At 47.5% G+C, this 15,201-nt stretch overlaps 1 protein-coding gene across 1 annotated transcript in view; it reads right to left on the bottom strand.

The window, feature by feature from the left end:
* Positions 1–2,091: 2,091 nt before the first annotated feature.
* Positions 2,092–15,201, bottom strand: part of LOC6545127 (glucose transporter type 1) — a 68,329-nt gene continuing 55,219 nt past the window's right edge. Inside the window, 11 exon segments of the mRNA XM_015158121.2 lie at positions 2,092–4,734; positions 7,219–7,322; positions 8,982–9,121; positions 9,212–9,415; positions 10,987–11,109; positions 11,320–11,597; positions 11,653–11,931; positions 11,996–12,120; positions 12,190–12,446; positions 13,221–13,358; positions 13,543–13,708. Of these exon segments, the coding sequence (XP_015013607.1) occupies positions 2,201–4,734; positions 7,219–7,322; positions 8,982–9,121; positions 9,212–9,415; positions 10,987–11,109; positions 11,320–11,597; positions 11,653–11,931; positions 11,996–12,120; positions 12,190–12,446; positions 13,221–13,358; positions 13,543–13,708 (4,348 nt within the window). The 3' untranslated portion in view covers positions 2,092–2,200.

The raw sequence follows: 15,201 nt of genomic DNA, 5'->3' as shown, positions 1-15,201 counted from the left end.
TTTCTCAATCGGCATCTCACTAATATTGCAGCTGGCTTAGCTTCGTTTGTTTGGTTGTGTGTGATTATCGTGGCCCGAAATCTCAACGATTCGAGGGCTTTTTTGTAACTGGGGGGTAACTGGTAAGTTAGTGTCCTTGCTACGTGAACTTTAAGGGATTTGCTCCGGTCCTAGCTGTTTCCCATAGTGGCTTTCCTATTAGCGGATAATGTCTCTAACTCGGTCCGTTGTTTTGGGATGCATTTTGCGGGCTAATTGTTTCGGCAGATCAGAATCTGTTATTTACAGTTCGAATAGTGCACACAACTTAAGAGCAGTCTGTTTCCGTTTCCGGTGCCCAGTTCTTGCACCCTAACGCCATTTTGAGGTGCCTGTTTAATTCGTTTTGGTTTTTTATACTTGATTTAACTTTACGCAATGTTAACATTCTGTCTTTTGATTTTGTTACAAAATCGCACGGCCGCGTGGCATTTGAATTTTTTGTTTGGTTTTTCGGTTTTTCGGTTTTTTGGTTTTCGGTTTCGTAGCTCCGTTTAACTCATTATTGTTTTCCTTAGTTCATTAAAATAATGTAAAAAATCTGCAAATCGCATGCTCCTCTTTAATTAATGTGCCTTTAAAAAATGTCTATGATTTCTCTATATGTATTCATTCTTATATTTACAGCAGTTTTCATTTTCGATTTGGTTTCGCGAACCTGATCCTCGCAGTGGATCTTGTTCTTGTTGTTCTTTTTGTTTTATTTAAAACCTTTGTTTTTGGCAGTGCATTTATATTTATTATTTTCGGTTCACTAATTCATAATGATTCGCCACGGCTAAAGACTACAAATTAAGTTCGTTTAGTAGTTACTCGTAAATTAGGTTATTAATTAATCAACAGCAGTTATTTACAATTTTCTCGGTTTTCTTTTTGTTCTCACGCAAGGTACGTCTGATTCAACGGTCATTAAAATAAGTTGGAGTGCTTAGTTTACAATTAGATGTTCAAGTTATTTTCGAGAGCAACTGAATCTACGAGAGATACGACTAGAAAGTATAATTGGAAGACAGTTGTTGGGGCATAAAACACTCGAAACGAATCTCGGAGAAATCAACAAAGATTGTGGGGCTCTGGGTGAAACGCAAACGTATTTAATCGTATTTAATCCTTGAGCAAAACGGCTTATTGCTTTATTACAAAAATCGCAAGCAGTCCCTGAAAAACGCGCATATCAAATAAATGCTAACAAAACTCTCACTTTTCTGTGTAACACGGTTCCTAACACTCCTCTTTGTAACTTTAAACTTGTTGTCCCTAGTGTGCCAAACTACAGTTGCTGTTCTTGTCTTGCTGTTTTGTTTGTTAATTAATGGTTAATTTCATTATTTAGTTGCGGTTGCTGAAACTCTAAATCTTGTGGCGCTGCTCCGATCTGATCCATCGATCCATCGATCCATCTGATCGCATCCTTATAGCTAGCTTTAACTGGTATGTTAGATTGGTTGTCTATCTTCTAGGCTTGAGTAGGTGTGCATTATTATTTCCATTTGCCTTGGCTCTTAACTATGTATATGGGTTTAGTCAATTTAAATATGCAAATTCAAAACCTTCGCTTAATGTTTAAGTTGAATATACAAATGCCCTCCTCTGATACCGCTTGTATTTATTATGTATACGCACTGTTGGCTTAAGTATTTCTTTTCAATATTTAAAATAGTCGTTGTTCGTCTTCCTCTTGTGTTTGCAGCTGTGTGATTCGTGTGTGTGTGTGCATTTGGGGCGAGTGAATTTCTGGGAGGTAAAGTATCTGCAAGTTCTGCAAGTTTCCTTGGAAAACTCTATAAAGTATGGACAACAATCCATACAACTTCAAGAGAATCTTTTCATTTTCTTTAAATGAATCAATGGCCTCACTGCGGAAGCCAAACTTTACCACCCTAGTAAATCCACAACGTTCCATAGTGCATGTGGGTGATCTGACTGATCCTCGCTTTAAACAGAGTTTGGCTTAGCAAAAATGAACTTTAATTTCTTAACTTTTTGGCAGTGTAAAAATTGTAATTAAAGGTAAGTATGGCTGCTCCTCGGCTATTGCTTGTCCAGTCGCCACGGGGTTAGTCCTCGTCCAGGCTCTGCGATCGCCGCTTCGAGACCACCAGGTATTTGCGGCCAAAGTAGGGCGAATCTGGGGGAGGATGCAGTGAGTCCGGGCAACCGCTCACTTCTTGCGCAGGAAGTCGGTGTACTTGCGTGCTCGCTTGCGCACTCGCTTCAAGGCCGATCCCAAGCGGAACTGATCCTCGGCTAGATCGTAGGCGGGGTGGCTTAGCAGGTGGTGCACGTGGTGGCCGTGGGTGTGCGTGTGGGCGTGGCTGTGGCTGTGGTGCGATTGCGATTGCGAGTGCGATTGCGAGTGCGGTGAGTTGGCGTGATGGTAGTGGTGCATCTGGACGAAGTCGTCGCCAGCGGGGTTCACGGAACCCGACAGCGGGGACCCCGGCGACATGGCTTGGGCAGCTAGCAAATTGTGCTCGGAGGCGGCGTCGAAGGACTCGAAGTGGTGCAGCTGCTGGTGGTGCGTCAGTGGCTGCGGCGAGGGCAGCGACGAGGAGTGCTCGCTGGTGGTGGAGGCGCCGCCGCATCCGGCGCCCTCCAGGCCGCCGAACTCCTTGGGCAGCTCGTCTATGCCCAGGGGCTTCTCAAAGTGCGAGTTGCCCGACATGTTCGTGTAGTCGTAGCTGGGATAGGTGTAGGGCAAGTAGCCCGCATGGTGACCCACCTCACAGCCACCGCCCACCTCGGAGCCACCGCCAGCTGTGGCACCACTCCTGTTGTTGATGAACTTGACCTCGTTGGCATTGCGCTCCAAGCTGCTGCTGAACACAATGTTTATGTTGTTCGAGCTCGTGGACAAGTTGATGTTTGTGGGCGAGAGCTGCTCCGCGGAGCTCTGGTTCAGGTTCGTCTCCTTCGAGGTGGCTCTGTAGTTCTGGAAGCACTCGCCCGCATCGCTGGAGGCTGTGTTGGTGGTGTTGGTGTTATTGTTATTGGCATTCACTTGGCCCTGCTGGAAGTTGTTCTTGTACTGGAACTCCAGCGCGTTCGAGGGCTGAAAGGGATAGTTCTTCGAGTTGTTCAGGATGTCGCTGGCTGTGGCATCGCCCTTGGACAGGTACTGATGGATGTCCTCGCTGGTGATCTGCAGGTCCTGGTCCAAGTAGCTGTTGCACTGTATGTAGTTGTAGTTGTTGCTGCAGCAATTGTTGTACGCCTCGCCGGCATCCTGGTGGAACATCACAGTGGTGGTGGCCTCGTCCTCGAACTCGCAATGGTAGCTGCCACTGGCACTGCCCCTGCTACCCCTGCTACCCCGACTTCCCTTGCTGCCCCGCCGCTTCCGGGCAGCCGCTGCCGAAGTGCTGGGCCCCTCGTCGTAGACGGAGGAGCTGGTGGTGGTGATCTTGCGGCAGGGCTTCTTTTCCGGTTCCGGCTCGGGCACCTGCCACGCGTCCAGCTGGTCCTCCTCCTGCTCCCTCTCGGTTCCCCCGCCGACAGCGCCCTCCATTTCGGAGGGGGATCTGCCATCGGCCAGGAAGCTCCAGCGTATCGGTGACGGGGAGCAGGCGTACTCCGGCAGCTCGCTGCTGCCCAGCGCGCCCTTGGAGCTCTGACGCTCCAGTGTGCAGCCCTCGGGCGCCAAGCTCTTGGCCCGGTCAAAGATCGAGGTCAGCGAGCCCAACTGGCTGTTCGGGCGGCTGGCGTTCAGGCCCCTCAGCGATATGGAAGTGTAGCTGGGGTGGCGGTGCTCGGGCAGCAGGCTCCGCTGACTCCTGTGGTGCTTACGCACCAGCGCCGAGGCGGACTTGATGGAGTTGTTGCGACTCAACGATGACCTGGAGCCGTACAGACTCGTCGAGTCCGTCTGGTAGCAGTAGTCGGAGCTGGTGCAGCAGCTGCTCGGGCGTCGGGATGAGCCGTAGAGGTCCTCGGCGAAGCACTGGGCCAGCTCGGTGCGGGAGGAGCTGTTGGTGGCGGTGGTGGCGGTGGTGCCGGTGGCGGTGGCGGTGGCGGTGTTGCAGCAGGTACGTCTTACCATTATCTCCTGCACCTCGCGATCCGCGCAGGCGGGGTCCTGGCACACATTCGTCGTGGATATATCCGTGACGGAGCGATGCCGGCGACTGCTGCAGATCGACGGACGCACCACCGAGTGGTGGGCGGAGCCCTGGTGGGCGCCCGGCAGACTGCCGCTGCCCTGGCGACGACTCCTGCGACTGTGGCGACTGTGGTGCGAGTGGTGGTGGTGCGAGTGCGGCGAGGTGTGGCGACTGTGGTGCGGACTGTGGCTGTGCTTGCGCTGCTGGCAGTGGTGCGATGGCGGTGGTGGCTGCTGCTGCTGGTGTGCTGGTGGGGCTGGTGGTGCTGGCTGCGGTGGCGGTGCCTGCGCGGGATTGGCCTGATCACAAACGACTTCCTTCTCATAGCTACAGTGTACGTATTCGTGTGTGGCATAGCGGGACAGATGCTGTTGGTGGTGCATCTGCTGCCCCTGCTGCGCCTGCTGCGGCTGATGCGGCTCCTCAGCGCGACTCGTGGAACGAACACTGGCAGAGTCAGGAGGCGAGGCGCTCCTCAGTCAAGGCCCGCTGCTCGGGCAGACAGGTGGAGGCTGACGAGGGTGATGGGGCGCAGAGGCAGCGCTCCGGGCCTGGTGTGTACTTCGGGCGCCTTCTAAAAATCGCTCGGATGCAGCTGCCCAGCGGAAAGGCGGTGGGGCGTAATAAAAAACAAACAAACACAGGTCGAGAATACGAAAAGCAATTAATATGGCGGCCAAATTGTGGGTTTCTCAGCTGCGTTCATCGCTAGTGGTTCATTTAGCTTGTGGAGGGGCTTTTTTGGGGCGTTCTTAGCTGCGATGCATGCACTACTGCTGCTAATTAATATAATTCATGGAGTGCATGTAAAAAGTGCATGCCAATAATACGCATGCAGTTGCAGGAGGGCGATAAAAACGCATGCACAGTCTATTTGAGCAACAAAACACATCTTTCACATGGCGATGATGAAGTCGAAGGGCTGGTGATGGATGGCCTGATTGCCGGATTGATTGATTCATTAATTTACGCAAATGATTTTCATTTAGCCCTTTTTGCGCCGCTGCGGCAATAATAGTTGTAATAAATGAAGGGCGCCACTAAAACTAAAAACTAAATACTTCACCGCAGCGGCAATTCATTAAGTTATGGCCTATTGGATGTTTGATGATTGCGAATTAAATGGCTGGCATTTAAATAATAAATGAGTTGGTTTGAATGACGTGTGTTTATTTTCAGTCGCATTATTGGCACTTTTCTTTCTGATCTCTGATCTCTGAGCGAGTGGGTGAGTTGGGTGTACTGTGGGTGTATGGTGTTTGTTTTCAGAGAGTGGTGCGACTTTTCATTACTTAGCCAATCGGTTCGCTCCATTTTTTCTGTTTAATACAGTTGGTCCCAAGATCAGTAGTTTCCCCTTCACTTGCGTACTATAAAGGAACGAAAGGAAAACAATGTAAGCTACGTTCATCAGATCCGAACTGTCGGTGGTTCGTTTAGCCAGCTGGAGCCTTAGCCTAGTTGGATGTACGAGTATACGTCTAGATGTATAGTTAAAGGGCTGAGATTCGACTGGGTGCATTTGGCTTGGGCATTTTCGTGTGAATGCTTTCGTGGTGACTCAGTGGCTCAGTGGGTTAGTGGCTCAGTGGCTCAGTGGCGCAGTGGCTCAGTGGCTGACTAGCTGGCTAGCTGGGTTGTGGTGGCTTAGTACTAGCGGTGGTGCTGGGTCAACCTACATGACATCCTTCCGTGCGCCGAGTGCCGGCGGAAACTGTAGTCGTCCACCTCGTCGTAGTGGCACTTTCTCGCCGCCTGCGGCGTTTGCAGATTGGTGCCGTAATTCGTGTAGCACTGGCCACCCGATCCGGATACGGATCCGGATCCGGCCAGGCCGAGCACTCCGGCCGCGCCATAGCTGCTCGATCCGGGCCCCAGCAGATTGGTGCTATCGCTCAGCGGATAGGGACCCATGCCTTCAACCGTCAGGGAAAACGAGGTCGTACCAAACACTTGATTATTACAATGCACGGCAAAGGATTTCTCGGTATTTTGGTTTTTCATTTTTCATTTTTCATTTTTGATTTTCAATTATCGATTATAGAGTTTTGAGTTTTGAGTTTTGAGTAGTTCATTTCATGCAAGATCAGATAGGCGCCAATATTGGTAGTAGTTGTCGAGTTGGTTACATACAATAGTTGAGTGTCGGTTGTGTGTTAGAGGTCCAGTTGATGGTTGATTTTGATCGATCGATTGATTGATAGATAGGGTTCCAATGTTTAAAATTGTTTGATCCAAAAAAACACAATTCATAAATCCGAATGGAAATAAACAATGCAAGATAGTTAATTTATTCAGACGGACGCGAGCATCGCGTCAGATTTTAGTTACAGATTAGAAGTTTAGAAGAGAGCAGATTTGCTACAATAACAAGCAACTAAGTAAACAGGACATTCCAAATAATACTTCAGAGTTGCTAGGCAAACAATAAGAATGTCAAATTCATAGATACACACACTTATATTAATGAGTGGAGATGATGGAGTTTAGAGGGGGATCTTGAATGGATCGGGGTAATGCAGAATTTTTTGGTGTGGTAAACTAACGAAACATTGACTATATTGCCTAATTGCTCGAAAATGTGTGTTTGCTAAAATCCAATTTCATGTTACCCGTTCACCCAAAAGAGTGTTTCAAAATCCCTACAGATTGAAATGCGCATAATTTATTGTCGAACAAAAAATTAATTATGCGACGCGTTTGACAAGTTTTGTTCATGAGCCAATTTACATAGATACAGTTTGTTCGGCTTAAACGGTTAACGAGTAAATTCAAAATTAGGGTCTTTATGTTTACCTACAGGACATTTGCTGACTTGTGTGCGTGTGTGTGTGTTTGTTTCACAACCTGTGTATATGGATATGCAAATATTGGGTGTGTGGTTCGAGCAATTTGCACAACAAATAACGAGGAAATTAAAAACTCAAACGGAAACTGGAAGTGAAACTGAAACGCAATCGAGGTGTGGTTGTGATTTCAGGAATTCAGGATGAGGATGCGGATGCGGAGGATTCGAAGGATTCGGAGGATTCGGATTCGGGTGTTCGGGGTGGAACGCCGGCGTGTTTTGGATTCTTACGTGAGTCATGTTGGGTCTTCTCCTCAGATACCATCAAGGCGGCATGCTCGATGCCAGAATTCATACTTTGTGGCTCCAAGCTATTTGTGCAGTTTAGCATACTCCTGAAATTCGCACACTCTACGATTATGTTTTAAGTGTAAACGTATTTGGTAAATTTAATTTCTTTGCAACTAATGAAAGCAATTTCGAGAGTTTTGTCGGGTCTGGCTGTTTCATTGAAGTCAAGTGAGACACCGCAAATGGTTCTCGCTGGAGGATTCTGTAGTTAGTGTATTGTAGTTGGGGCTGCTTGGAAGTTATTAGGCGCGGCTTAAAAATGAACAACATACGAACCAAGGCAAATGAAAATGGTAATAAAACAACATTTATTTGAAATCAAACATATAACGTGAAATTAAGTTAAGCTAGCACTAGTACTAATTGAAATATGGCTCCCACGTCCTCCGTCCCGGAATCTGCCAGGAATCGCTATGAGTGAACTTGGTGAATTGAAGTTTATAAATTAATTGAAAAGGACTGGACGGTCTGGTGGGTGTCACACTGGTTCTGGGGCACAGCTACCTTAGCGGAGCTTCACTGTGCCTTGGCATGCACGCCACCTTTCTCCTCGGCATCTGTCTGCGACAACTCAAGGTCCGCGGTGGTGGCACTGTTTCTGTTGGCATTATCCTCGCTATAGGTCAAAAATCGGGCAACAAAATCAGTGTGCATGTGGTGTGGCAGTGTGGGTGTGGGGCTTTTATGGGTGTGGCTTATGTATGGGTGGACCACTGGAAACCAACCAATTTATTTTGAAAATGAGCGATGGGGGAAACGGGGCGCAATGATAGCGATACATCTGATACATCGGATAACGTGATGGGGGGCAGAAAGAGATGAGATGCGGCTCTTAATAGTAGTAAGTATAGGTAACGGCTTAGCTATGCATAGAGAGAGTTGGAGAGTAGAGTATTAAAATTGATATTTAATATTGGGTATTTATATAGATTGGCTATTATGAGTCTTATTTAGTTTGCTTTACGGCAGCCAGTTGTTTATGGTTTGTAGTTGTAGTAAAAAAGTAACGAGTTTGTAACAAAGTACAGGCAAAGTTAAGCAAACATGCCGAAAAATTCATAGAAACTTTTGAGCGCAGAAATCCACAAATTCAATTCGATTCGGTTAACTTTCGTTTCGGTATTTTTAGTTCGGTTAAAATGGTACATAAAGTGGCTAAATAAAGTACAGCAATACGAGCTACAAATTTAAGGTGGAACTTTGGAGAGCGAAACGCATCGGGTCTAATATTTGATTTTGATTTTGGGGCTTTTAGATACGGAGCTTAAGAGTCTGATCGATCGTCCTCGGTGGCTTCATGCAACTTACCCGTACAGTCTACTATCTCGAAAGGTCCTTGGAGGAAAACATGGAACGTATTTCAAGTCAGAGGGTTATTTTCGAGCTTATGGTGCTTTGTAAAACAAAAGGGAACCAAAATTTCAAAACGAAAAGAAATCAAAACTTCTGAACCCTGAACCGATCCTAGGAAAGCGGTTCACTGGATCAGTTTGGTTATGCAAATCGCATAATAAACTTCCAAGTAATGGTAATCGAGGGCATATTACAAAGATTCTGTATTGTATTTCATAGTTTTTGGTTCACATTTCTTGTGTCAGGTAGGAAAGTTGAGTTCAAGTTATGAGCTGAAGAACTATTCGACATATTGCCATGATTTGTGTGCAGAATTTGAGCGAAGAATGAGCTAGTGCAAAAACACATACCTGCCATTGTTGTGCCGGAAGAGGGCCAGGATCTCCTCGAACGTCTTGTTCTTCGTCTCGGGCACCTTCTTGTAGGTGAATATCCAGAAGATGGCCAGGAACACACTGAACGGCAAGAACGTGTAGTTCTCGAGGGCAGTCTGGGAAAGTGAATAAAGTGTCGCATAGAAACGATATTAGTTTTCGAAAATCAAGTACCCAAATACGACGAGCTTTTGCCGGCCACTCACCTTCATGCTGGGGAAACCAATGCCGACCACAAAGTTGGCCATCCAGTTGACCAGCACCGCGATAGCCATGGCACTGGGCCGCGGTCCCTGGGAGAAGAGCTCCGCGGTGATCATCCAGGGTATCGATCCGGGTCCCACCGCGAAGAAGACGACGAAGCCGAGGGTGGCCACCACAGAGAGGTAGGACATCCAGTCGATCATTTCCTGCACATAACCAAAGAACTCCTATACAAAATGCATAGTACTCGCATTCTCGATGTAGGCTTTTCCTCTACTCGCGCTTAACGAACTGTCTTCGAAATAATACGGATGAATATAGACCACAACCGCCTGATAAGCCTGATCTCTTTTATGCATGAGTTGGTTAGAGTATCGAAAGTACTAAGTAAGATAAGAACTGGAGTTGGCTGGTCTCGTTTTCTTGGTTCTCAAAGAGTTGACCTCTGAACTGCCGCTCGAGTCTTTCTGGGTCGCAGAATGCTTAGGAATGCTTAGGAATGCTTAGTTGTACGTAAAGTTAGCTATATCTTACACAAGTACCAAACAAAGAGTTTAAATTATGGCTTGAGGTCACATTGAGTGTTCTGGTTTCTGTGTGAGAGTTTCGTGTGTGGGAGGTGGTGACACCTCTAAAGCGAGTTCAGCGCGGTGCTCTGCTCTATATTTTTTGTTTTCTCCATTTTGGGGGAGCTGGTGGAACTGGTGCCCGGAAAACTTTTGCTGAGTTGTGTGTTGGTTTTGCTTTTTGTCGGAACTTTTGCTTGCCTTTGAAACTGTGTGGATTGCCACTAGCGGAAAACAAAGCGTATAAATCATAAACAGAACGAATTCGTCAACCGATTTCGAGTGAGTGTTTTGTGGGGCGAAAGCCTGCCAAGTCGAGAATAGCTCTAATTAGGGGCGGGACAATTGCGCCAGCGGCTGGCCAGGATATTTCAGATCAGGAACCTGTCTTTCAATGCTTGACACACCCAAAAACAAGTGCCTGATTATATACCAATTGGAGGTCCAGCTCGCAGGCGCAACAACTTAGCCTAGGCAACTGAAAAAGTAAATATATCTATTGGCAAGCCACGTGCAAACAGTGTGTACAAGCTATGAAAGCCGTAAAAAATCCAACCAAAAATGTCATAACTAACAAAAAAAGCATTCCAAAGCTAATCATGCATGGGCCACAATCTGCGCAAACATATTTTCAAATCGCAGATAGAGGACGTAATTAATAACTAAAGTGACCAAGTTTTGGCCCATAAATTAAACACACATACGGCTATGACTTAAATGCAATACATCAACGTAAGCACGGAAAAAACTGAAAAAAGGCTACGTTTAATGGCTGGGCGAGAGTCATAAATCCAACTTGTTATAAATTCAAATATATCTCACATCAATAATTTATAGATATACGCGCGGGACAACTGTCATGCTCTTACGTGTGTGTTGGCGAGTGTTTTTATGTACTGGTTTTTCATGTTTTGGGGGCTCGACGGGGTAAACACAACTTCATGCATAAAATATATTAATATTTAAATATTTATAAACGCACGCACTCGCTTGGAGTAACTGGGAAATGGGACATGGTATGTGGTAAGTGGTAAGTGGTATGGGCCAAGTTCTAGCGTTCTAGGAGCTCAGAGTCATATGCAAATCACTAAACGGGCGGGGATAAACAAATGCAAACCCAAACTGGCAGGCATTTTGGCATTCACATTCGCAGGCATTACTCTACAGGAGCAGGAGCAGGACTCGAGAATCCTGGACACCCCAATACTTGCCTTGATCAGGAACGAAATGGTGATGAAGATTGAGAAGATGAACATTCCGCCCAGGCCATAGAGATGCAGGGTCCGGCGACCCGTGCGATCCATCAGCGGAATGGACACGAGCGTCATGACAACCTGTGCAAGAATAGTGCATTCCAGTTAGTTGCCATGTCTTGTAAAAACAATGTTTGTGGTGCCACTGAAACCACTCCCAAGCTTCCAAGTGTCCACTAGTAAGTAGTAGTAAGCGGCAATATGCGGGAAACCTGATCCTTTACAGCGATCCCTGTGCATTGAGTACTCTTGGACACTTGGAGAGGTTCCTTGATAGCTGGGCAGACCTACCATTATGGCGCCGATGCCTATCGTGGCGAACTTGGCGCTCTCCTCAGTCAATCCCGAGCTCATGAAGAGCGACGTGGAGTAGTAGAAGACGGCGTTGATGCCGCTGAACTGCTGGCTCAGCTGCATCACGATGCCGATGATGAGGGGAGGGCGCAGGGTGGGCGAGCATATCAGCTCCATGGTCGATATGTGGCTCTCGGACTGCTGGGCCCGCTCCTCGGCCCGCATCTCCTCGATGTCCTCCTCCACGGACCCAGAGGCTCGCAGGCGGCGCAGGGCTACGGAAGCATTGGTTAGAGGGTATCACTCGTATCAAGGATGATGGACTGGTACCTTTGCGCGCCTCCTCCTCCCACTGCTTGGTGATGAGCAGGTATCTGGGCGACTCCGGGCAGACGGGCAGCAGGATGAGTTGCAGGATCGCCGGGCAGATGGCCAGGCCCAGGAGGATGGGCCAGCCCTCGTTGGTGCCGAGTATCTGCTCGATGCCCAGCACTTGGGATAATAGTAAACCTACGGTCACAGCCAATTGATTAACAGTTCCTAAGCCACCGCGCAGATTCAGTGGCGCTATCTCCGAGATGTACATGGGCACCAGCGACGTGTTGAGGCCTTTAAAGACACAAGTTAATCAATGATTGCATTACTGCATATGCAGTGCAAGGCAGCTACTCACCGCAATTAACACCAATTATAAATCGGCCAAGGAATAACATTTCATAGGAATGACTAACTTTGGTAAATCCCATCAAACAGGCGCCGGCAATTCCGAGCACGTTGTTCAACAGTAGGCCGCCCTTTCTGCAATTCCAGCAAAATATATCACATTAGGTTTTGAGCAATTTTATTGGTGTGAGCCGATTAAATTACCTGCCAAAGCGGTTGGCCATCCAGCCGCCGCTGAAGCCGCCCAGCATGCCGCCGATGGCGAAAATGGACACCGCCACCGAGTAGAGCTGCTGGATGAACTCCTCGCTGATGTCCTCGCCGTAGCGGTCCTTGTAGACGTCCTTCATGAAGTTCTCGATGTTCTTCTCGGGCGCGTTGATGACGCCGGTGTTGTAGCCGAACTGCAGCATGCCCAGCACCGCCGAGAAAATCGAGTAGGTGAGGAAGAAGGTGAGACCCTGGAAGTTGTGATTGTTAATGCCATTAGTGGGGAACCATACTGTTGGGGGAGCGGGGCGGGGCGGGGTGGGGCGGGACGGTGGGGGCTGTGCGGGCGGGTCCATCAAACGCTTTGCAAACGAGTGTGCGTCAAGGAAACCAAAGCTTTCCCTTTGGATAAGGCCAATTTTCTAATTGAAACTCAGGGTAACGAAACAATAAGATACTTTCTGATGCATGTAAGTGTTCGGATGTGGGAAACCATACTGTAAACCAAACCAAATCAAAGTTTTATTAACATTTTTCGCATGTCTTTATTTGATTTTGCTACAAACACATAATAATAAATGATAAAGAACTAATTAGACAGCTAATATTTGAGATACGTTGATGAAGAAGCCGTCTGTACGTGTGCAGTACACTCAAACAAATCTGTGTGACGCTCTCAAATGGCTAGTCACTTTTTATACTGGAATTTGAACACTGTTTGTACAATTTGTTATGGGGCAGAAATTTGTTTGAGTGCGGACAGAAACTGGGACCAATCCGAAGAGCATTTGCATCTGTCCGTCATGGTGGCAGTTTCTGCCCTCAGTGGTTTAGTGTGGCTGGGTGGATGGATGTTCGGGTGGTTCTGGGTGGTTTTTGGTCGTGTGGTTGTCTGGCTCTGGGCTGTTGGTTGTTGGTTGTTGGTAGTTGGTAGTTGGTACTTGGTGTTTCGGTTTGTACATGAATAGAGAAATGAAATTCAAGTATTTAATTACACAACATGGCAAATAATTTAAGCTACAAACTTGTTCTAAAAGTCTTAGCTTCCGTCTGTGCGTGTGCTCCTCCAGTCGATCGACGTACTCGCGCAGCTCCTCGATCTCCTCCTTCACCTGCTGCACGGTGTCCAGTTCGTGCTTGATCGCCACCATGTCGCGCTTCACCTGGTTGTCAATGGAAGTCATTCATTTAACAAAGAATCCTGCAGTTTCTTCCAACTTCTAAGCAATGTCCAGCTTTAGGCACTTCATTGGCTGGCATCAGCCTTAGTTAATCAGTTCGTGACACTTTGCTTTGAATTTGGCCAGCTTTCCAGTGCTTTAACTGGCGCCTGGACTGGCAACTCACCTCGGACACCTCGCTCTGGCAGCTCTCCACGGATTTGGTCAGCTCCTGGAGCTGGGTGCGGATTTCGCACAGGGCCACCGTCGTCTCCAGGTGTCGATCTCCCCGCTGCAGCTCATCGAGTTTCGCTGACAGATTCATGCTCATCACGCTAACTTGCTTTTGCAAACTGTGGGTCAGTGGAAGGGCAAAGGGTCACCAGGGTGACCGGCGTCGCCAGGTCAAAGGCCAAAGAGAATATCAAACAAAATGCATTTAGTCGTGCGCCAGTGGGGAAATGCCTTCGAGTTCATTCCTTAAAGTACTTATTCCACTACGAGGCTGAGACAGAGTTATTTAGCGTATACGTAATTTATTTCGCTCTGGCCCAGAGTAAACGCAAAACGTAAAACGCTGAACGCAAAACATGAACGAAACACAAACGCAAACACAAACAAAACGAAATTATTTATGACCGCTTGCATTAAAATTTACTGAGCTATGCAATTATTGAGGAATGAGGCAACATAAATTTTATGGGCCACAGCTCGCAACCGAGGGCAGAAACAAAAACTGAAGCTGAAACTGAAACTGAAACGCACGCCAGTCGCCGAGTTCCTTAGTCACTCAGCTCCTTGGGCAGAAGTCCAAGAAAGGATTTCTGTGTTGGGCGGAGCGAGCACAACAATAATAGCCGAGCCGGGCCACTAAGTACATAAAAAGTAACTTAAAGTAAATTGTTGGCATATTTCGTTAAGGTTAAGGCAAGAGTAATGTACAATGCACGAGGATGGAAACTTGACGGCATTATATATACGCTGGTATTTGTATTTAAGCCAGCTCAGCTCTGAACTCTGGCCCCATTTACTCCGCTGCTCTGCTGGCAACTGTTTCGGATAGATAGATGGCTGGCAAGCTTGTAGTTTTAATCCTGTTTATATCCGGTGCCCCTTTGGAATGCATCAAATTTACATTTCCATCAACCGCAAGGGCTGTGAAAACAGAGCGGCTGCGCTCTTTGCGCTGCAGCCAAAGTTGTGCAACTTATAAGAACGCCTATGCATGCCACATATTAGTTACTTTGGTTGCTCGAAGATTTTAACTTGAATTTTGTTGCCCTGAATTGGATGAAAGTGCATTGAAAACCCTTATATATATTGAATATCTGGCCGCGTCGGAAGGTGCACTTTGTGCTTTGTTTGCTCGTGGGCGGCATCTAAATCACATTGCAACAAAGTGTTGCCAGCGGATGGCGGCGTGCCGATATACGCGTGTATGTGCAAATGCATGAGTGGGGCACATTGCGCATACGACACGTGGGCCCTGCTCGAGTTGCCTGCGCATTATGTTAATGCAACACCGGAGGAGGGCACGGGCATCCTGCGGGGCAGCGCGGGGGATGCTATCGTTAGCACTGTTATTGTTTTGCATTTCACGGACATTGTTGTGCCGGGCATAAAAGGATTATTTTATGCATACATCAGCCAGCGCAACCGAATGCGAATCCGAATCCGAAACAGAAACAGAAACAGAATCGAGAGCAAACCAGAACCAGAACCAGAACCAGGACGAGATACTCGAGCGCATCCTGTGCAAGTTATTGTTCTCTGCGAAAACAATTGCCGCCTGTGCGTGTATGTGTGCTTGTCAGCTGCAGGAATTTTCGGTTTTTGGTTTTCTGTT

The sequence above is a fragment of the Drosophila erecta genome, unplaced genomic scaffold (assembly GCF_003286155.1).
Source record: "Drosophila erecta strain 14021-0224.00,06,07 unplaced genomic scaffold, DereRS2 tig00000021-arrow-pilon, whole genome shotgun sequence".
Taxonomy (NCBI): domain Eukaryota; kingdom Metazoa; phylum Arthropoda; class Insecta; order Diptera; family Drosophilidae; genus Drosophila; species Drosophila erecta.
Note: the sequence above shows the minus strand (reverse complement) of the source record. Positions and strands in the feature narration are given on the sequence as shown.